Source organism: Salvelinus alpinus, chromosome 10, assembly GCF_045679555.1.
Source record: "Salvelinus alpinus chromosome 10, SLU_Salpinus.1, whole genome shotgun sequence".
Classification (NCBI taxonomy): Eukaryota; Metazoa; Chordata; class Actinopteri; order Salmoniformes; family Salmonidae; genus Salvelinus; species Salvelinus alpinus.
In genome coordinates this window covers 27,871,036-27,895,058 of record NC_092095.1, presented here as the reverse complement: position 1 = coordinate 27,895,058, position 24,023 = coordinate 27,871,036, and the positions used below count along the sequence as shown (strand labels likewise).

At 43.7% G+C, this 24,023-nt stretch overlaps 1 protein-coding gene across 1 annotated transcript in view; it reads left to right on the top strand.

The window, feature by feature from the left end:
- LOC139531829 (collagen alpha-1(XXI) chain-like) overlaps positions 1 to 24,023 on the top strand; it is a 54,049-nt gene that overhangs the window by 1,806 nt on the left and 28,220 nt on the right. The window contains exons 2-16 of the mRNA XM_071328703.1: positions 4,880 to 4,998; positions 7,832 to 7,968; positions 8,121 to 8,544; positions 9,167 to 9,332; positions 12,244 to 12,469; positions 16,964 to 17,140; positions 17,450 to 17,527; positions 17,735 to 17,746; positions 17,834 to 17,923; positions 18,419 to 18,472; positions 18,711 to 18,764; positions 20,982 to 21,035; positions 21,141 to 21,194; positions 21,592 to 21,645; positions 21,763 to 21,816. Coding sequence (XP_071184804.1) covers positions 4,917 to 4,998; positions 7,832 to 7,968; positions 8,121 to 8,544; positions 9,167 to 9,332; positions 12,244 to 12,469; positions 16,964 to 17,140; positions 17,450 to 17,527; positions 17,735 to 17,746; positions 17,834 to 17,923; positions 18,419 to 18,472; positions 18,711 to 18,764; positions 20,982 to 21,035; positions 21,141 to 21,194; positions 21,592 to 21,645; positions 21,763 to 21,816 — 1,716 coding nt within the window. The 5' untranslated portion in view covers positions 4,880 to 4,916. The remainder of the gene's footprint in view (positions 1 to 4,879; positions 4,999 to 7,831; positions 7,969 to 8,120; positions 8,545 to 9,166; positions 9,333 to 12,243; positions 12,470 to 16,963; positions 17,141 to 17,449; positions 17,528 to 17,734; positions 17,747 to 17,833; positions 17,924 to 18,418; positions 18,473 to 18,710; positions 18,765 to 20,981; positions 21,036 to 21,140; positions 21,195 to 21,591; positions 21,646 to 21,762; positions 21,817 to 24,023) is intronic.

The window sequence follows — 24,023 nt, the reverse complement described above, 5'->3', positions numbered from 1 at the left end:
CAGTCAAGGAACCCCTTCATAAAGTGTATAGTCATTCCTAATGAATTCACTCAACAACAATGAACAGTGCCTCACAAGAATATGTATGAAGTCATGGGGAAAATCGGTTTGAATTATAAACACGGCAATCTCGGTTTATCAGTATTTTTAATGTAGGTCCTCCATGTAGCCCATTGTACTGTGCCAAGTCCCTGAGGAATTGCAGCAATCTGCAATCATTTTAGTAGGACTAAAAGCCAGCTCTCCCCTAGAACGCCCCTGTTCAATTGACAATGGGTTTTGCTGCATCAATTCCCAGAGATCTCTTTATGCTCTCTCTCTCTCTCTCTCTCTCTCTCTCTCTCTCTCTCTCTCTCTCTCTCTCTCTCTCTCTCTCTCTCTCTCTCTCTCTCTCTCTCTCTCTCTCTCTCTCACACACACACACACATCATTAATGTAGTTCATTACATCCTTGATAGAATCAATTAGCATTTTTGTATTCACAATGGTGCCCCAGTGCGGTTTAGCTACCTTCATGTTTATTCATCCACATTGAGATGAGTGAAAGGAGAACGCTGAATATAGACATACTGTAAGTGTTAATAAGATGATGTAATTGATTGTAATGGGAGTGGTTGCACTGACCGCACCAGTGATTCCCAAATGTTCCGTGAGGCTCCAAGCAATTCAGGTTCAAGGCTTGCCGCTATGCCATGCGTGTGTAAATCATCTGTGTAATGACTGATGTGTTTCACTAGGAGAGGCCCATGGGGAATTTATAGCTGCTGATGTTGTTGTGCCCGCCTGGATGGACGCAGCAAGGAAAGAAAAAGAGTCTGCTCTAATGCTTCGGCCTGTCTCAGAGGGACGTTTTTTATGCATAGCTCATAAGGCATTATAAACACACTTTTAATGTATTATGAAAAAGGCATTCATAGGAAATGTTCCAGATAGTTCTCATTGAATGGTGAGCATCTCAATGGGAGTATCTCAGCTTCTTCTCCTCATTTCCTCTCCATATTATGGGTGCCTACAAGGAATGCAATTTGACCAGTTCAGTTCTTTCACATCAGTGTAAATGAAGGGAAGAAGACAAGAAGAGCTATTGAGTTTGACTGGTTACAGCATCACTCAAACAAAACATTATTTCTTAAACCATAATGGAGGCCAATCCATAACTGTGACCATCTTGAGGCCCTCTTGCCACGTTCAACCAATGTTATGGAGCCTGAACAAAGTGCATCTTTCTTCACAACAGACGAATGCTGAGATGTTAACGCTTTTACCATTGACCTGTCAAGCTCACTCTTACTGATCGCTTTTGGCACAAAATGTGTAAGCTCAGAGAAAACAGGAAACCTCAGTCGATGGACAGATTTTTTCATTTTCATGTGTGATGAGGAATTTCCACAAGCTATGGTAGGGAACGTGTGGATTTGGTACATAGGAAAACACACAGATGGCCTTCGGTTGAAAAGCACCATTATACCACAACCGTTACACATCTGGATGGAAATCTCAGGGTTCCCCACTATTTAGCCAGCCAAATACCCAACACCCTCACACTCAATGGAGAAACATATCAGCTGCTCCCACCATTGAAACCGGATGGTTATTTGGAGCGTATTACATCATGCAATGTAAGCAAACAGACACATGTGGCTGTGGAGAGAGAGAGGTGCCAGTGAAGTGAGGATTGATCAACAGCGAGTGTGCATAATCCCTAGCGTTGTTCTTTGCCCTTGCAAAACAGGACTAATGTGGAAAGTTTTATAATCAAGTGCAAAGATTAGGATGTCAGTTAGAAGATATTGGGTCAAGACAGGAGACACATCTACAAAGCAAATTTGCGATCAGAATTTTACCACCCACAGTGTTAAATGTAACACTTTCTTTGAAATTATAGGTGACCATCTCAAATAGTGTTAAACTAACACTTAAACTAACACAAAGTGCTGATAAACTGACATCCCCAGAGTGTTGGGTCCCTAACACCGTGGGTGTAGCAAATTCTGATTTAAATTAACACTTTATTAGAGCTGATGCTGTTACACTTTCTCAGTTTTAGGGAATAACACATGTATTATTATGCTTGTTTTTTTCCCAGGGTGCATTTCGAGTTACCCACCCATGACTGTGTTTATTAGTTACAGAGACATGGTTGTTGCATTCATTCATCTTCAGTCCTGAAGCCTTCGACAAGTGACAGCCTAAGTGAATGTATTTGAATATAAAGTAAACCCTTCATGACCTTACATTATACATTTCATAAGGCCTTTAGTTATGCCCCCCTCAGGTCACAATATGCTGGTATTCCTATTGGAATCCAGCCATAGGGAGGATTTTCAACAATTAGGGAAGGGGAAGGGGGATACCTAGTCATGCATTCAACTGAAATGTGTCTTCCGTATTTAACCCAACCCCTCTGAATCAGAGAGGTGCCTTAATCGACATCATTGGCGCCTGGGGAACAGCGGGTTAATTGCCTTGCTCAGGGGCAGAATGACAGATTTTTACCTTGTTAGCTCAGGGTTTTGATCCAGCAACCTTTTGGTTATAATTATTATAATGCGGCAGCAGTTAGCCTGGCGGGTAGGAACATTTGGGCCAGTAATTAGCGCTCCTACCTGCCAGGCTAACTGCCGCCACATTATAATAATTATAACTTTTATCACCCACAATTTAAATTCAGAATGAGTGCTATGGTGATGAACTTGTCATAAAAGACTACCTAAACCATCTAAATTGGAACAACCATCTCAATAACGGGAGCAATAATTCCAACCACTTATATATTGTATTAGATTGCATTGCAAAGCTGTCATCAAGGCAAAGGGTGGCTACTTTGAAGAATCTAAAATATAAACTATGTTTTGATTTGTTGAAAACTTGTTTGGTTACTACATGATTCTATATGTGTTATTTCATAGTTTTGATGTCTTCACTATTATTCTACAATGTAGAAAATAGTTAAAATAAAGAAAAACCCTTGAATGAGTTGGTGTGTCCAAACTTTTGACTGGTACTGTATATTAAAACAAACTGTTCTAAAAATAAACCTACAACAAAGCATGCTGGGAAATATGAAAGAGGCCCCTCCCACGTCTTTTTCACTCCAGGAGGATTAACGTAAATTAACTCAACTCAGTTGAGTAACAACAACACCATGCGGTGTCGATTCCACTGTGAAACACTTAATTTTTTTCACTGCAGGTGGGGTCAATTTAAATCCCACTGGTGTTAACACCACTATAATCAACACTCAGGTAGACATAACACTCACAACATTTTTTTACCTCAACACCGAGATTTTAACAGCCGCAAATTTGCTGTGTAGGACATAAAGCCAGGGAGATTATTAAATGTTCTTGGTGATGGATGTAACGTCGCTTCTCAGTGATTCATTCCAAACAAGCCACAATGTGTATATATATATTTTTTTGTTTTTATGCCTGATTTACAGTTCTGGTGCTTTGTTTACCACTGATGGATGATTTGCAGGTTTAGTGGAACCATCACTGTAGTGAGATGGAGGGAAACGCTGCACACAGATGATTTACGAGGGAATTGACTTCCCATGTCCCTGGGAATGTCCTGAGTGCCCTCTCCTAGGACCTGCAGTTACAGCCAGGCTGTAACATTTTACTACCTGTACTACCATTTTACAAGACCGCTTGGAGAAGTAGTGAATGAAGGCCAGCATTGGACACATTTGTCTCTTTTCTTTCTCTTTACCCCTGTGTCTGATACTTGAACTCAGGCCACTCCTTTACCTCAAAAGAACTTACCGTCTCGACAGCCTGAGAGTTACATATCCCTGTGACTCAGACACCCCATGTTAACAAACATGTTATTCACTTGGTCTCAAGGCTATTTGCTGAAATACATGGCTCAATACCATGACTTGAAGCAGAACAACTCAATGCTTGTTTGATCAGACTTAAAAAAGAAGAGAATGTCTATTGACATTCAAATGACATCGTAGTGGAGAAGGATTTGAAGTGGAGGGAGGAAGCAGTCTGGCCACGACTGACATCCGCCGCACAGAGAGGCGTGTGTCTGTGCGCCGTCCCGCCCCTGTCTTCAAACTGCCTGCCAACACACTGCAGCATGCCATGTTTATTTTCGTGTTGTGTTCTCTAGCGTTCTGCCTACATTGTTATTTTCTTTGGCTGAGGCCTGTGGTCGGTGGGGCAATGTTTTTAGGCTAAATGAAAGTGGGCTGGCCCCCACAAAAAAAACAGACCACACGTCTTATGGCATAATGCAAAATGTCTCCCCTACCAAGACATTTTTTAAGGGTCGGGGAAGAAAAAAACAGATTTTAGGGAGAGAGGTTCTTGTTTTCAGCCCATGGGCGTACAAGTACTATTTCCTGACACATGCTGTTTTATTCATGTCCTTTTTATGTACATTATTTAGAGTTTGCCTGGTTGCTCATCTGACGCATGTGTCCCACGCATTGCATGAAACAAAACAGAGCTGAGAAGCATAACATTCTCTCTTGTAAAAAGAGACAGCAGACTCTCGGAAGAACAGGCATATGAATGAGTGGGTGTACCACAGGCCCATTCTAAACAGGAATGGTGTTAGGCATTTCAGTGACAGTCCAATTAAATTCACAGGCTACTGTACGTTGTGAATGCTGTTTTGTATTTTGATAGCGTATCGAGGGTTTTTACATATGATTACGGTTGGAAAATGTGACATTCAGGTCTGAAATGAGAGTTGACATGAAATCTCAGAACAGCTTACTTCAACATCTGCACATATCAAACTGCTGTTTGTTCTTGACGTTTCACATCTCCCTGACATTCTCTGATCCCGAAATCCAATCTGTTGATTTACATACTGTAAATTATAAACATGCATTTCTCAACTGTGAAAGTATTAATTTCAGACTGTGAAGACTGGACCGGGACACCTCTTAAAGAACAATGGAGTGGACATTAAGGTCACTGACTATGCTGCTGTTTCTGGCATATCTACAGGCAATAGAGGAGGAGGATATCCGTGCTGGTATGTACAGCATGTCTACGTTTGGTATGGTATGTCTAATCTGTTCTGTAGAAAACATGCAGGTTAACAAATCTGCCGTCCCCCATAGGTTTGGCCCTGGGCCAATTTTTTTTCTCAGCTAAAAGTTGGAGGAACAGAACATAATAGCAGCCCAATTAATAGGCCTATGCTACAAATAAACACAATTTTTTAACACATCTGGTTAGTAGGCTATATAATCAGTTCAATGTGAATAACATAGTCTAATATTTTCAATCTGATTACGTTGATAAAATCACCAATGCCCTGGACGTTCTGCGCCGTAGGCGAGACAAAAATAATTATATCTTAGACATCCTGATGAATCTAAGCATGGCACTTTCAAAAGTTACCTTTCCACCCAGACAGAGGCTCTACTGATGCAGAAAACTGTAAGCTTCAACTGCTGGCTACTCGTCCGTTGTATAACCAAACAACAGAAGTGCTTCCTTAATAAAAGCTGTCTGGGTTTAAACAAACGTGTTTTCTTTTCAGAAAGAGAAAAGCTTCATTAATAGGGACAGAATAGCAAAGTCAAGTGTTTTTATCTCCTTGAATATTATAGGCTGCAGTTTAGCTTCAGATTGTCATAGAGAGGAATCAATATCCCCATATGCATTGGAGTCGCGTCTTTCGCGGGCATTTTAGAGCTTGTTTATACCATAAGGCATCACCGAGTTAAGCATTGTTATTTATTGAACCCTTGATATAATCTGGATACATTTATGTATTTATTTCAAAATATAAAGCAAACAATATATATCCTTTTTGCCCTCTCTTTAACAAAGGGTATGTGATACCCTCACTCAATTTGAGCCCTGGTTTTAGTCAAACACACCAAGCCCTTCCCAGACACGAAGGTATATAATCAGTGCATGCGACAGTATTGGAGTATTTGGCTATACCTACATATATGGATAGGATAATTGTGTCTGTCAAACAGGTAGGTTTACCACTTATTTATTGGAAGATGAAGAAATAAGCTCCAATTATCTTTAACCCCTGCATCTGAGAGTTACAATGTTGCTATCCCTATGCAACATACTACCTACTGCAGGATAACACGTTTCTTGTATATCCCACCTGTTATCACACATGGCACAGCCCCATAATTGTTACAATTAAAATTAAAATATCACTTTTTGAAACACATTTAACATATATTTAATATTTCTGTAGGACTGTAAAACAGAGTAAGATCATTTGAGCTTTGGAAACAACTGCTTTCATAAATGCATGGCGGGCCTCGTTTCGCTGGAGCAGTGTAAAATAAGCTTCATGTCAATGACCCAGTCTTAACGAATTTCGTTTATTTACATATCGAATTTGATTGTCCAACATCAGTTTCAACTACTTATTTATTTTGTCTCCCCCTAGTGGCCTATTTCATCTGCTGTGGTGCTGCATTGCAGACATCGATATTTTCTCTCGGTAACTGTCCATGGTCCTGAAATCAAACCATCTCAGTTTGCTTGGACACCAGCCTGATCTCCAGCTCCTTCCACCTCTGGAAACTATCTAGGTGGTCATGCGACTTCTCATGCGAGCTGAGGAGGTGGCACAGATTCTTCCAGTCCCTTGTTCCATCCCTGACCAGTGCATATTTGCACTCGTGTGCAGCAAAAAGTTTGCAGCAAGAACAGAAGGCTGCATAGTTTTGCTTGGAATAGACAAACCTTGGTCTCTCCACTCTCTCCCCGTTCGCCATCCTCCTATTGTAGTGGGCCAACGAAAACTTTTGTTGCCCCTCATCTCTTGGGAAATTCCCCTCCTTATCCTGATGTGACCCAGCCTGCACTAGCATATCCCGTAAAGATCCATTCCTATATTTTGGCCACTTACCGGTATCTTTTATGTTTATTGTCTGGGAGTCGACAGTGGTGGTGCTGTGGCAGCAGGGTCCAAGATAGTAGGGTCTTTGCCTGCATTGTTTGGAGGTGTGGCTAGGCCTTGTGCAACCACCTGTTCTTGTCCAGCCAGAGATTTTTCATCATCGGTGGACGTGCCTGTCTCGAACTCCTCTGGTTTGCCCTCTTCACTGCTAGAATCAGCGAACGGGGGCTCGTCATTTTCGGCGAATGAATGGCCTGTCCTCGTAGGCTTGTCCTTCTCCACACAGCTGATGGACTTTGCTGCATGCTGATAAATGTCACCAGCGAATGTCTTTGGTTAGAGATTGTGCTTCTTTTCTCATTGCTTCCTGATAGTTTTGTCTCTTAGACATGGTAGCAAATTGTTTCAAATTTCTATAGATTACTTTTAGCTAAAATTATATCCACTAGTAGTAGATAGCTAACGTTAACAGGCTAGGTTAGGCTACTGCCTTAATCACTAATCGTTTTCGTCACACACAAACATAAAAAAAATACAATAATCTAATTGGCAGATTCATTTTTATTAATGTTTCACAATTGGATACTCCCATATAAACACACACATCACCAGAGCTACCAAGGATAGTGGGAGTGAACATCGGGAGAAGCGGGAATGGGGTGGGGGCGGGAACTGCAGCAACACTATGAGCTGGTGGCTGGGGTGCCGCGGGCGGTGTAGTAGCCGATCAGGGGCGCCGGGGAGCAGCAGCCAATTGTCAAAATGCCGCTCCAAATTCAAGTCACGCCTTAGACGGCGGCCTAATCTTGCCTAACGGGAGGGCTGGCCCTGATTACGAAGGACATGTTTGGAGCTAAATATGGAAAGCTTTGACATTGTACATGATCATATCTTCTTTTTGAGGTGTGTGTGTATGTGTGTGTGTGCATGTACATTAATGTATCTATGACTGTGTGTGTACACCTGTGACCACCCCTCCTAGGCTGCAGCACGGCGGTGAATGACCTAGTCTACATCATAGATGGCTCGTGGAGCGTGGGCCACAGCGACTTCAAAAAGGCCAAGAGCTGGCTCGTCAACATCACCAGCGGCTTCGACATCAGCTCCCACTACTCACAGGTCAGACTTAGAACCAATATGTGTAACACTGCACCTTAAGTTGCCCGGTACGGTGTTACCGTAATATGTCACCGAAAGCATAGTTGACATATAACTACAATGGTTAAATGTAACTTTTTTTTACATATTCTAATAAGACTATGTTGAACTAGGTGGCCGTGGTGCAGTACAGCGACACCCCTCGTCTGGAGATCCCCCTGGGGAAGCACCACGGTGGCCCGGACCTCATCCAGGCCATCGAGGGCATCAGCTATCTAGGCGGGAACACTCAGACGGGCCGAGCCATCAAGTTCGCCGTAGATCATGTGTTCCCGTCCTCGCAGCGCACCAGCACCGTCAAGAACCGCATTGCGGTGGTGGTGACGGACGGGAAGTCCCAGGATGATGTGGTGGACGCTAGCGTGGAGGCGCGGGCGCAAGGCGTCATTGTGTTCGCCGTGGGAGTGGGCACCGAGATCACCACCTCAGAGCTGATGTCCATCGCCAACAAGCCGGGGGGTACCTACGTGCTGTATGCCGAGGACTACGCCAACATAGACCGAATCCGAGACTCCATGGAGCAGAGACTGTGTGAGGGTGAGTGAGTGTAAGGTAGGAGGTGTACTGCTACCTGGAGGTGTGCTAGGATAGAGTTCCCCAAACAGTGGGTTTAGGACTCGAGGGTGGGTTGCCGCTATTCCTTTTCCTTGATTTTGTTCAGATTTTCTTTCACCTGGACTTCTTTCACTTTTTGGGTTGCAAGAGTACAGAAAGCATTAATTGGGTCACATCTCGTGTGGGGGCCCCGGCTACTATGCCTATTTAAGAGACTGGAGGTTTGCCCTGAAAGCAGGCTGCACACCACTCACGCTTTGTGAAGTGGGAAGCCGCAGGCACTGGAGCCAAACCAGGGACATGTGGCGGTGGCAAGAAAGGGCATTAGAAAAGATGGTGGCAGGAAACAGATGTGATACGCTCGCTGTTGCAAACCACACTGCAGCTGGAGGCATTGTTTGACAATAAATTGCAGGGAAATTTGTCAACAACGTTTAAGAAGCCATAGGAGCTTCTTACACTACTCACTACTTACAAAGAGAAGCTAGTCAAAATGGGTTAATTATAATGTTTGGCATGCATGTTCAAATACAATCTAGATTGTATCTACGGTAGATATGCCACAACACACTGAGACGTATGTGATGTAATTTCCTGTCCAAAGAGTCTGTGTGTCCTACGCGTATCCCAGTGGCCTCCAGGGATGAGAAGGGCTTTGAGTTGATGCTGGGCATGAATATCCACCAGAAGGCCAAGAGGATCCAAGGCTCTCTGGTGTCTGAGGCAGCGTTCTCCTTGACCACCTCAACGGACATCACAGAGAACACAAGGTGGGTCTCCCCTTCAAACTCCACATCAACCATGGTCCCTTCAACCAATTCCTTTGCTTAGCTATTTTGAACTCATACTATTTATCTCATATTATTGTTACGATCAATAATGACAAACCTCCTGGCATTGACAACTTAGATGGAAAGCTACTGAGGATGGTCGATGACTCTATAGCAACTCCTATATGCCATATCTTTAATCTGAACCTAGAGCAAAGTGTTTTGTCCTCAGGCCTGGTGGGAAGCCAAAGTCATTCCGCTGCCCAAGAATGGTAAAGCGGCCTTTACTGGTTCTATCAGAGCGACCTATCAGCTAGCTGCCAGCTCTTAGAAAACTGTTGGCAAAAATGGTGTTTGACCAGATACAATGCTATTTCTCTGTCAACAAATTAACAACAGACTTTCAGCATGCTTATAGAGAGGGGCACTCAACATGTACTGCACTGACACAAATGACTGATGAGTGGTTAAAAAATGGCATAATAAGAAGATTGTGGGAGCTGTATTGTTAGATTTCAGTACAGCTTTTGATATTATTGATCATAATTATCATGTTGAAAACGTATGTGGTATGGCTTTTCAACAATAACACATACGTAGATTCAAAGCTATCTATCTAATAGAACTCAGAGGGTTTCTTTAATGGAAGCTTTTTTAATGCTAAACATGTGAAGTGTGGTGTATCCCAGGGCAGCTCTCTTGGCCCTTCACTCTTTTCTATTTTTACCAATGACCTACCACTGGCATTAAACAAAGCCTGTGAGTCCATGTATGCTGATGATTCAACCCTATACGTGTCAGCAACCACAGCTAGTGAAATCATTTCAAACCTAAACAATGAGTTTTAGTCAGTTTTAGAATGGGTGGCCAATAATAAACTGGTCCTGAACTTCTCTAAAACTAAGAGCATTGTATTTGGTACAAATAATTCCCTAAGTTCTAGACCTCAGCTGAATCTGGTAATGAATGGTGTGGCTGTTGAGCAAGTTGAGAAGACTAAATTACTTGGTGTTACCTTAGATTGTAAACTGTCATGGTCAAAACATATTGATTCCAATGGTTGTAAAGATGGGGGGAGGTCTGTCCGTGGGAAAGAGATGCTCTGCTTTTTGACACCACACTCCACAAAGTAAGTCCTGCAGGCTCTAGATTCATCTTATCTTGATTATTGTCCAGTTATATGGTCAAGTGCTGCAAAGAAAGACCTTATTAAGTTGCAGCTGGCCCAGAACAGAGTGGCACGTCTTGCTCTTCATTGTAATCAGAGGGCTAATATTAATAATATGCATGCCAATCTCTCATGGCTATGAGTTAAGGAAAGACTGACTGCATTGATTCTTGTTTTTATAAGAAACATTAATGTCTTGGAAATTCCAAATTGTTTGCATAGTCAACTTACACACGGCACTGACACACACACTTACCCCACCAGACATGCCACCAAGGGTATTTTCCCCAGGTCAAGAACAAATTAAAGGAAACGTACAGTATTATACAGAGCCATGATTGCATAGAACTCCCTTCCATCTCATATAGCACAAGTGAACCGCAAACCTGCTTAAAATAACAAATAAAGCAACACCTCACGACACAACGCCTCTCCCACATGTGACCTACTTGTTGTGCGTATGTACTGACATGTATGTGTAACAAACAAACACACACTACATGTTCATGTTTTTAAAATGTATGTCAATTGTAAAGTATTTTGTTTATAATGTATTTTTCGTAATTTCGGACCCCGGTAACACTAGCTGTTGCCATTGGCTAATGGGGATCTGAATAAAATCAACAAAATATAATAATAATAATAATATCGACTCAGTTACGGGGCATTGTTATTTCTGCTAAAGACGTGACAAGACAAGCTTGAATTCGAAATCTGACTAACGTCTACACCTGGGTGAGTCACTTGGACTACCTTCAGCCACAGACACTAGAAGCCTGGGTGAATCACTTGGACTACCTTCAGCCACAGACACTAGAAGCCTGGGTGAGTCACTTGGACTACCTTCAGCCACAGACACTAGAAGCCTGGGTGAGTCACTTGGACTACCTTCAGCCTCAGACACTAGAAGCCTGGGTGAGTCACTTGGACTACCTTCAGCCACAGACACTAGAAGCCTGGGTGAATCACTTGGACTACCTTCAGCCACAGACACTAGAAGCCTGGGTGAGTCACTTGGACTACCTTCAGCCTCAGACACTAGAAGCCTGGGTGAGTCACTTGGACTACCTTCAGCCTCAGACACTAGAAGCCTGGGAGAGTCACTTGGACTACCTTCAGCCACAGACACTAGAAGCCTGCGTGAGTCACTTGGACTACCTTCAGCCTCAGACACTAGAAGCCTGGGAGAGTTTTTGAAAACATCCAAATGATTTTCCGGCCAGTGGCACTTCAAACCTCTTTGACACATGTTTGTGGGTGGTAAAAAGTGCACAACATCATCGGCAATAGTGGAATATTCTAAATAATTTCTTGGCAGCCTGAAGGAAAACAGTGGAAGGTGAACAAGCATTCATAGCACCTAAAATAAACCTTAAATTGTTGGTGTTTTATGTGTGAGCAATTATATTCCGGTAGCTATATATTCTTATAATGTCAACAGTGAAGTACCACATCTTAGAAAACATTTCCAAAACATCTTAATTAACGTATTTGTTTTTGCTTATTACTCTTAACTAATGTCAATCATTTTTCTTGACAATATGAACTGACCAGGAACATCTCTGAATCCATAGTTTTTCCTAGACTAGTCACTTGATAATAACACTTTTTGTACTCGTCATACTTTGCAGGCTTATGATTTCCTCTCATTGTTCAAAGGTTACTTACAAGTCACCATACAGACGTTTACAAGTACTGTATTCATGATTCAATTTTCTATTTGTTATTTGACTATTTTCTCAGGGAGATCTTCCCCGAGGGTCTGCCTCCATCCTATGTGTTTGTGGCCACGGTCCGCCTCAAGGGTTCAGCCAAACAGGACAAGTTTGACTTGTTGAGGATCCTTTCTAAAGATGGCGTCACCCAGGCAGCAGTGACACTGAACGGAGCGGACAAGTCTGTCACTTTCACGACCACCAGCACCACCAATGAGGAGCAGCTGGTCACCTTTAATGTGCAGGGCATTGGGGTTGGTATCTTTGTGTACTTGTGTACATTTTTGTTTACATGTATACATATTTGCACATGAACAACGTAGACCTCTACTACTGTCATAGCCAGAATGGAATACGTTTTTTAAAGAGCGTACTGTATACCACACACAGGAGGTTGGTGACACCTTAATTGGGGAGAACGGGCTCGTGGTAATGACAGCGGAATGGTATCAAATACATCAAACACATGGTTTCCAGGTGTTTGATGCCATTCCATTTTCTCCGTTCCAGCCATTATTATGAGCCAATCTCTTCTCAGTAGTCTCCACTGATACCACAGTATACTGAAAACACTATATCAGACTTTTCAAAGCCAGGGCTTATTCCTGGTCAAGTGACATTATCAGGAAACACACCGGATACTAACTGTGATCTTGTACAGAGGTGATGGTAGGCATACATTCTGCTGGCGTCGGAATGTAGTCTGTCCATGATCATGAATATGACCCTCCTATTTCTGATACTTTCAATGGACTGGATTGCAGTTTAGACTCCAACGCGTTCTCCATTCAGAACAACATGCAACGTTAATTCATGTGGATGCCATGTCTAAAGACCACGGAACAGTTGATTTTTCTGTTTTCCTTTTGGCAGCTTTGTGTTCAAAGAGAGCGTGCCACGGAAAAGCGGGATGGTGCCATAAGTAGCTCCATGGCACTGCTCACCACTCTGATTGGCAGCATTGACAACCTGTCTAGAAGCTTGGGTGCCACAAGTACTCCCACTCCTAGATGTAAATCAAATCAAATCAAATCAAATTTTATTAGTCACATACACATGGTTAGCAGATGTTAATGCGAGTGTAGCGAAATGCTTGTGCTTCTAGTTCCGACAATGCAGTAATAACAACAAGTAATCTAACCTAACAATTCCACAACTACTACCTTATACACACAAGTGTAAAGGGATAAAGAATATGTACATAAAGATATATGAATGAGTGATGGTACAGAACGGCATAGGCAAGATGCAGTAGATGGTATAGAGTACGGTATATACATATGAGATGAGTACTGTAGGGTATGTAAACATAAAGTGGCATAGTTTAAAGTGGCTAGTGGTACATGTATTACATAAAGATGGCAAGATGCAGTAGATGATATAGAGTACAGTATATACATATACATATGAGATGGGTAATGTAGGGTATGTAAACATTATATTAAGTGGCATTGTTTAAAGTGGCTAGTGGTACATTTTTACATAATTTCCATCAATTCCCATTTTTAAAGTGGCTGGAGTTGAGTCAGTATGTTGGCAGCGGCCGCTAAATGTTAGTGGTGGCTGTTTAACAGTCTGATGGCCTTGAGATAGAAGCTGTTTTTCAGTCTCTCGGTCCCTGCTTTGATGCACCTGTACTGACCTCGCCTTCTGGATGATAGCGGGGTGAACAGGCAGTGGCTTGGGTGGTTGTTGTCCTTGATGATCTTTATGGCCTTCCTGTGACATCGGGTGGTGTAGGTGTCCTGGAGGGCAGGTAGTTTGCCCCCGGTGATGCGTTCTGCAGACCTCACTACCCTCTGGAGAGCCTTACGGTTGTGGGCGGAGCAGTTGCCGTACCAGGCGGTGATACAGCCCGACAGGATGCTCTCGATTGTGCATCTGTAGAAGTTTGTGAGTGCTTTTGGTGACAAGCCGAATTTCTTCAGCCTCCTGAGGTTGAAGAGGCGCTGCTGCGCCTTCTTCACAACGCTGTCTGTGTGGGTGGACCAATTCAGTTTGTCCGTGATGTGTACACCGAGGAACTTAAAACTTTCCACCTTCTCCACTACTGACCCGTCGATGTGGATAGGGGGGTGCTCCCTCTGCTGTTTCCTGAAGTCCACAATCATCTCCTTTGTTTTGTTGACGTTGAGTGTGAGGTTATTTTCCTGACACCACACTCCGAGGGCCCTCACCTCCTCCCTGTAGGCCGTCTCGTCGTTGTTGGTAATCAAGCCTACCACTGTAGTGTCATCCGCAAACTTGATGATTGAGTTGGAGGCGTGCATGGCCACGCAGTCGTGGGTGAACAGGGAGTACAGGAGAGGGCTCAGAACGCACCCTTGTGGGGCCCCAGTGTTGAGGATCAGCGGGGTGGAGATGTTGTTACCTACCCTCACCACCTGGGGGCGGCCCGTCAGGAAGTCCAGGACCCAGTTGCACAGGGCGGGGTCGAGACCCAGGGTCTCGAGCTTGATGACGAGTTTGGAGGGTACTATGGTGTTAAATGCTGAGCTGTAATCGATGAACAGCATTCTCACATAGGTATTCCTCTTGTCCAGATGGGTTAGGGCAGTGTGCAGTGTGGTTGCGATTGCGTCGTCTGTGGACCTATTGTGTCGGTAAGCAAATTGGAGTGGGTCTATGGTGTCCGGTAGGGTGGAGGTGATGTGGTCCTTGACTAGTCTCTCAAAGCACTTCATGATGACGGAAGTGAGTGCTACGGGGCGGTAGTCGTTTAGCTCGGTTACCTTAGCTTTCTTGGGAACAGGAACAATGGTGGCCCTCTTGAAGCATGTGGGAACAGCAGACTGGGATAAGGATTGATTGAATATGTCCGTAAACACACCAGCCAGCTGGTCTGCGCATGCTCTGAGGACGCGGCTGGGAATGCCGTCTGGGCCTGCAGCCTTGCGAGGGTTAACACGTTTAAATGTTTTACTCACCTCGGCTGCAGTGAAGGAGAGCCCGCAGGTTTTGGTAGCGGGCCGTGTCAGTGGCACTGTATTGTCCTCAAAGCGGGCAAAAAAGTTATTTAGCCTGTCTGGGAGCAAGACATCCTGGTCCGCGACGGGGCTGGTTTTCTTTTTGTAATCCGTGATAGACTGTAGACCCTGCCACATACCTCTTGTGTCTGAGCTGTTGAATTGCGACTCTATTTTGTCTCTGTACTGGGACTTAGCCTGTTTGATTGCCTTGTGGAGAGAATAGCTACACTGTTTGTATTCGGTCATGTTTCCGGTCACCTTGCCCTGGTTAAAAGCAGTGGTTCGCGCTTTCAGTTTCACGCGAATGCTGCCGTCAATCCACGGTTTCTGGTTTGGGAATGTTTTAATCGTTGCTGTGGGTACGACATCGTCAATGCACTTCCTAATGAACTCGCTCACCGAATCAGCATATTCGTCCATGTTGTTGTTGGACGCAATGCGGAACATATTCCAATCCGCGTGATCGAAGCAGTCTTGAAGCGTGGAATCAGATTGGTCGGACCAGCGTTGAACAGACCTGAGCGCGGGAGCTTGTTGTTTTAGTTTCTGTTTGTAGGCTGGAATCAACAAAATGGAGTCGTGGTCAGCTTTTCCGAAAGGAGGGCGGGGGAGGGCCTTATATGCGTCGCGGAAGTTAGTATAACAATGATCCAGGGTTTTACCAGCCCTGGTAGCACAATCGATATGCTGATAGAATTTAGGGAGTTTTGTTTTTAGATTAGCCTTGTTAAAATCCCCAGCTACGATGAATGCAGCCTCAGGGTGTGTGGTTTCCAGTTTACAAAGAGTCAGATAAAGTTCGTTCAGGGCCATCGATGTGTCTGCTTGGGGGGGAATATATACGGCTGTGATTATGATCGAGGAGAATTCCCTTGGTAGATAATGCGGTCGACATTTGATTGTGAGGAGTTCTAGATCAGGTGAACAGAATGACTTGAGTTCCTGTGTGTTGTTATGATGATCACACCACGTCTCGTTAATCATAAGGCATACCCCCCGCCCCTCTTCTTACCAGAAAGATGTTTGTTTCTGTCGGCGCGATGCGTGAAGAAACCAGCTGGCTGCACCGACTCCGTTAGCGTCTCTTGAGTTAGCCATGTTTCCGTGAAGCAGAGCACGTTGCAATCCCTGATGTCTCTCTGGAATGTTACCCGTGCTCGGATTTCATCAACCTTATTGTCAAGAGACTGGACATTGGCGAGTAGTATGCTAGGGAGTGGAGCGCGATGTGCCCGTCTCCGAAGCCTGACCAAGAGACCGCTACGTTTGCCCCTTTTACGGCGTCGCATAGGGTCCCCGGCTGGGATCAGATCCATTGTATTGGGTGGAAGGCAAAACACTGGATCCGTTTCGGGAAAGTCATATTCCTGGTTATAACGATGGTGAGTTGACGTTAATCGTATATTCAGTAGTTCCTCCCGACTGTATGTAATGAAACCTAAGATTACCTGGGGTACCGATGTAAGAAATAACACATAAAAAACCAAAATACTGCATATTTTCCAAGGAACGCGAAGCGAGGCGGCCATCTCGGTCGGCGCCATTTTAACTAGTGTAGCTGTAGCTATTATAACTAAGAGTACACTTTAACATTTACACTGGCAATGTGGACACATATGTTCAGTTTCATGGCCACTAGTGAGAAACGTAATTTAGGCCCACAATTTGCGGTATGGATGCAACCGCAAGTGAATTAGAGCCCAAAGGTATTATGGACGTCACATCCACTCTGTGTCCCTATCGTTCTGATTGACCCTTTTCGGCCACCATCCGTTACAGAGTTTCTTTGATGAAGGCTGGCATCAGCTGAAGCTGCTCGTGAGGCCCCGGCAAGTAACCGGTTTCCTGGACGATGAGGAGATCCAGGAAGTGGCGCTACTGGAGCCGGTGGAGCCAATCTACATCAACGGCCAGACGCAGGTCGCCAAGAAGTTCGGGGCGGAGACCACAGTCCCTGTGAGTAGAAGGAACAGTGTTTGTTCTACGGCAGATTGGCAAGGGATGTGACTTTAGGCGTACTACTGCTCCAGTATAATTACTTAGGTTGGCACTGTATATTTACTGGGGCATTACGTGGGGCGTGCACGGCTCTCACAAAGCATTTGACGAAAGCATTTAGCAGATGTGGTTTTCTATGTTGGACTAAAGGGAAATAGGACCATTGCATTTGGATGAACAATGGGTGAAATTGTTGGATGTCGTCTCTTTCATAATTTCAGTGTTGCCTGACTTGTTTTCCTTTATTTTTTAACCGCTTTTTTTTAGTTGGAGATACAGAAACTGCGCCTTTATTGTGACCCTCATCAAAGTGAGAGAGAGACAGCCTGTGAAATCTACTCTGTGGTGAGGCACACATTCCAATGTGGGGAAAATCTGTTCATTTCCCCAACCACTTGCAACTCCTTACTTATTTAATGTTATTATGACCGACGGAGAAAATGTAATAGCATCTCGACAAAGAAGTTGTAAAGTGCAGTTTGAAGTGCAGTTTACATAAACTGGGTATATGGTTATAGTGATATATATATTTCTTTCTTTTTTCTTTCACAGGATGATGAGAGGGTGAGTGAGGACTTGTTGTCTCTGCTCTTTTTAACCATTTATTGTCTGCATTAGAGTGTCACTGACTTCAGTGTGTATCTGTCCCAGTGTCCCCTGGACCGTGAGCCCACAGTGGAGGAAGTGGAGTGTGACTGTGCTAATGGCAGCCCAGGACCACCTGGCCCTCCTGGACCTATGGTACAGTACAGCATCACCCGCTCCGGGGGTTACCCTCTCCCACACACATACAGTATACCAAGACACACACTCTCTCTGCCCCTCTCTCCATCTCATTCTGTCTATCTGCTTCCTGGCGATTCGTTGTAAAAGAAAATGACATCTGATAGATTGGTTAGTCTCCTCCCCTCAGGTAGCTTTGACACCAGAGCTTAAAACGTTTCAGTTATCAGCGACAGGCACTGCAACTGCATCCTGTGTGATTTATTACATTGGGTCCATTCTAGAAGTGTGTCGGCAGGAATCACTGTCGATCATTAATCATTAGACGGACCATCCATTATTACTGCAGTATTTATTTAGACAATCTTTCATTCAAAACATTACAAGTTAGAAAACAATGTTTTTTTTCTGATCCTCCTGGGTATATCCCACTTGCGTATCATGATCAATCACGCATTCACATTTGTTGTTTAGCCCGTAAAGTTTTTAATGCCATTGTGACTGGCTATACAGGGTCTCCGAGGCGAGATAGGAAGAGCAGGACCACCAGGCCCTGACGGTAAGCCTGTGAGTACACATCCTCTCATATCTTCTTTATATTGCCTGAAAACAACAGTACCCATCTCCCATCACACATACCTCCCACAGATGTTGGGAGAAGTTTTGGGGGACTTTTTGACCTATCATTTGACATAACGGAACAGAGAATCACGGATAGCCTTCCCACTTAGGCAATACATAGACTACATTATACTGACCCTGTGATTGCTTGTTTTCCTCCATGCCTGCCTTTTGTTTTGTCTAGGGAACCCAGGGTGAGCCTGGTGGGTCTGGAGAACCTGGGTTTCCTGGCGAGACGGTGAGCTTTCTTGACAGTCTAACACTGCTTACTGAAACACTTGTAACACTCAGGAATAATGTATTATTAAATATGAATAGCACCGTTTTTTCAATCAAACCGTTATGGTTGTTATCCTTTACTTAACACCCATCCCGGATCCGGGAGCATCCTCATCAGTAAAAGCTGACTAGCATAGCCTAGCATAGCGCCACAAGTAAATAATAGCATATAAATATCATGAAATCACAAGTCCAATACAGCAAATGAAACATCTTGTGAATCCAGCCATCATTTCCGATTTTTAAAATGTTTTACAGCGAAAACACAATATGTATTTCTATTAGCTAACCACAATAGCCAAAGACTCAACCGCATATTTTCACCATGTTTCTACCGCATAGGTAGCTATCACAAAACCGACCAAATATAGATATAATTAGTCACTAACCAAGAAACAACTTCATCAGATGACAGTCTTATAACATGTTATACAATAAATGTATGTTTTGTTCGAAAATGTGCATATTTGAGGTATAAATCATAGTTTTACATTGCAGCTACCATCAAAAATATCACCAAAGCAGCCAGAATAATTACAGAGAGCAACGTGAAATACCTAAATACTCATCATAAAACATTTATGAAAAATACATGGTGTACAGCAAATGAAAGATAAACATCTTGTGAATCCAGCCAATATTTCAGATTTTTTAAGTGTTTTACAGCGAAAACACAATATAGCATTATATTAGCTTACCACAATAGCCAAACACACAACCGCATTTATTCACCGCATAGATAGCATTCGCAAAAACCAGCAAAAGATATAGAATTAATCACTAACCTTGACCAACTTCATCAGATGACAGTATTATAACATCAGGTTATACAATAAACTTATGTTTTGTTCGAAAATGTGCATATTTAGAGCTGCAAACCGTGGTTATACATTGTGAATATGTAGCATCGATTCACCAGAATGTCCGGAGCTATTTTGGACACTCACCTAATCTGACCAAAGAACTCATCATAAACTTTACATAAAAATACTTGTTGTATGGCAAATGAAAGATACACTGGTTCTTAATGCAACCGCCGTGTTAGATTTTTAAAAATAACTTTACCATAACAAACAGCTTGTGTTATTGCGAGACAGCGCCCGCCAAAACGGCAGAGAATAGGAATAACATTTTCCACAGAAATACGAAATAACATCATAAATTGTTCTTACTTTTGTTGAGCTTCCATCAGAATCTTGTACAAGGAGTCCTAGGTCGAGGATAAATCGTTGTTTGGTTTTCTCCTGTCGAATTCTCCTGTCGAATTCGTGCCACAATGCTAGCCAATGTTGATGACGTTCCCAGTTTCTCTCGACGAAAAGAACGGAAAACTCCAAAAGTCCCAATAAACGTTGAATAAACTGATGAAACTCGGTTGAAAAAACCTACTTTATGATGTTTTTCTAATATGTATCAAATAAAAACAGAGCCGGAGATATTAGCCGTGTATACCGAACGCTTATCATAAGACAATATGGAGGTGCTTCCCGCGCCTAGGTAGAGAAAGGAAATTCTGGACACGTCATTCCAAGAGCTCTTGTTCGACCTCAGATCAAGCTAGACACCCCATTCCACCTTCCACTGCCTGTTGACATCTAGTGGAAGGCGTATGAAGTGCATGCATATCGATAAATATTAGGCAATTGAATAGGCAGGCCCTGAAACAGAGCCTCGTTTTCAGATTTTTCACTTCCTGTCTGGAAGTTTGCTGCAAAATGAGTTCTGTTTTACTCACAGATATAATTCAAACAGTTTTAGAAACTTGAGAGTGTTTTCTATCCAATAGTAATAATAATATGCATATTGTACGATCTAGAATAGAGTACGAGGCAGTTTAATTTGGGCACGATTTTTTCCAAAGTGAAAACAGCGCCCCCCTATTGACAAGAAGTTTTAAGCTAACAGTTAGCATATCCATTCAGTTTAATGTGGTCAGTGCAGGAATCAAACCCACCACAATAGTAGCCAGTATTACCAACACCATGGCAGCAACCACTGTTCTGAAAGCTCTGAGGACACCTAAACAATGATGCTAGGATGAGCAGCATGCGACTGTCTCTTTGTTTTAGCACCCGCTGCAGTGCCATTAATATATGTTAATAGCATGATACATCTATTAAATCTGAGAGACATACAATAGAAGTGTTTGTTTCTTTTTTATTCCTGACCCACACAGGGTGAATTGGGCCAACTAGGACCCAGCGCGGCTCCAGGTCTGACAGGTGGCAAAGTAAGCTCCTCCTCCTCTGTGTAGATGTGCATGGTTTGGATTTATATATTAGGGTTTTGAGTTTTGCATAACACTCTAACATGCTCCAACTTTGTGTCCATGAAGGGCGAGAGAGGGGATCCAGGACTGCCGGGGAAACCGGGCCCGCCAGGACCAAAGGTGAGACTCCCAACCCGACTTTCACCCACTGTGCCAGGGGACGAGAGGAGCCAACCGGACCACACCACCACCACCACAGCCCTGTCTGAAGAACCACAATGGTGCTCTGTATACCAGTCTTGTTCTGTCTGTTCTGGACTAGTGTTTTAAGAGGGTTTAAACAGATGGTCAGGTTCAATGGAAACAATACAGGCTAACTGCGTTAAAGTGCAGGCCCTTTGAGACCAGATGGGGAGGAAATGGAGGGATTTATTTTCACATGTAGCATATCAAAACCTTCAGAAAATGGGCAGAGCAAAAAGAGTCAACACTGTAATACACTACAGATGCCAAGAGTAGTTAGATTTTTCATTAATGTCTCACTGTGCGTTGTTAAATATTGTCTTTTGTATTCAAGGGTCCTGCCACCTCACAATTAAACCTGGGCTCTGTTGGAATGCCAGGGAAAAGGGTAAGGGAGAAAGAGTTTGGGCCTGGGTCTCTAGACCTTTTCATAACAATAGATCTATAATATTTGATGAACCGAAACTTTGCCTGTAACAACATGTCTTCTCCATTGTCCATATAGGGACTTCCAGGTGAGAGGGGACAAACCGGACCTCCGGGTGAGATTGGACCAATGGTACGATCTGGTTTTGATTCTTTGTTTATCTATGATCATCATCTGACCAATATGGTCGTTTGTCATAATCTTTGGCAGTCTGTCAGTTTCGGGAACCTGATCTTGTTTAAAGCTCCCATGTCTACATAGCTGCTGATAAAATAGTATGTGTTGCCTGCTTCTACACCCTAGAGGACTACAATGATTCTTATTTAAGTCCTTCACAAAAAACTGCAAACCTTCAACTCAATCCCCATTACTAACAGGTGAGGGCTTCCAGTGTACGTCTCATCTCATAAGATGCTCAAACTGACAGAACTAATAACTACCAGGCACTGCATGATTAAATAAAAGAAAAGAAAATTGTATTGGTCACATACACATGTTTAGCAGATGTTATTGCGGGTGTAGCAAAATGCTTGTGCTTTCAGCTCCAACAGTGCAGTAATATCTAACAAGTAATATCTAACAATTTCACAATACACACAAATCTAAAGTAAAAGGCATAGACTGAAATACAATAGAATAGAATAGAAAGCAGTATATACATATGAGATGAGTAATGCAAAATATGTAAACATTATTAAAGTGATTAGTGTTCCATTATTAAAGTGGCCAGTGATTTCAAGTCTATGTATATAGGGCAGCAGCCTCTAAGGTGCTAGTGATGGCTATTTAACAGTCTGATGGCCTTGAGATAGAAGCTGATTTTCAGTCTCTCGGTCCCAGCTTTGTTGCACCTGTACTGACCTCGCCTTCTGGATGATAGCGGGGTGAACAGGCAGTGGCACGGGTGGTTGTTGTCCTTGATGATCTTTTTAGCCTTCCTGTGACATCCGGTGCTGTAGGTGTCCTGTAGGGCAGGGAGTTTGCCCCCGGTGATGCGTTGGGCAGACCGCACAACCCTATGGAGAGCCCTGCAGTTGTGGGCGGTGTAGTTGCTGTACCAGGCGGTGATACAGGCTGACAGGATGCTCTCAATCGTGCATCTGTGAAAGTTTGTGAGGGTTTTAGGAGCCAAGCAAAATTTCTTCAGCCTCCTGTGGTTGATGAGGCGCTGTTGCACCTTCTTCACCACACTGTCTGTGTGGGTGGACCATTTAAGTGTGTCAGTGATGTGTACGCCGAGGAACTTGAAGCTTTCCACCTTCTCCACTGCGGTCCCGTCGATGTGGATAGTGGGGTGCTCCCTCTGCTGTGTCCTGAAGTCTACGATCAGCTCCTTTGTTTTGTTGACGTTGATTGAGAGGTTATTTTTCTGGCACCTCACTCCCAGGACCCTCATCTCCACCCTGTAGGCTGTCTAGTCTTTGTTGGTAATCAAGCCTACTACTGTTGTATCGTCTGCAAACGTGATGATTGCGTTGGAGGCGTGTGGCCACACAGTCATGGATGAACAGGGTGTTCAGGAGGGGGCTTAGCGCGTACCCTTGTGGGGCCCCTGTGTTGAGGATCAGCGAAGGGAATATGTCTGTAAACACTCCAGCCAGCTGGTCTGCGTATGCTCTGAGGACGCGGATAGGGATGCCGTCTCTGCTGGCAGCCTTGCGAGGGTTAACGCGGTTAAATGTCTTACGTCGGCCACGGAGAATGAGAGCCCCAGTCTTTGGTAGCTGTGTCGGTTTCACTGTGTTATCCTCAAAGCGGGAGAAAAAAGGTGTTTAGCTTACCCGGAAGCAAGACATCGGTGTCCGCGACGTGACTGGTTTTCCCTTTGTAGTCCGTGATTGTTTTTAGACTCTGCCACATATGTCTTGTGTCTGAGCTGTTGAATTGCGACTCCACTTTGTCTCTGTACTGACGTTTTGCCTGTTTGATTGCCTTGTATTCGACCAAATTCCCAGTCACCTTGCCATGGTTAAATGCGGTTTTGCGCAAATTCTGCCATCTATCCAAGGTTCCTGGTTTGGGTAGGTTTAAGGGGGCTAGTAAACTGTCATTCAAATTTCACTACTTCTAATTCTCTTTCACTGCAGTGGTTCTGAGATGCACCTGACTGCATAACCCACAACAGGTCTTTGACTCTGAAACAGTTCTCAGGCTAGCCGTTCTTACCTTCACGGTGGAGACACCACAGTTCTTTTGTAATTCTCTCAGATATGGGAGAAAGTGTAGGTTACAGCAGAGTGGGTTTGCTGCTTCCTCAGTCCTCTCTGTATGTCTATACACCAGACAGCCTGTTTGAAGTGGGAGTGGAGGGGCTAATTTCTGTAATTGTGTTTGATTTG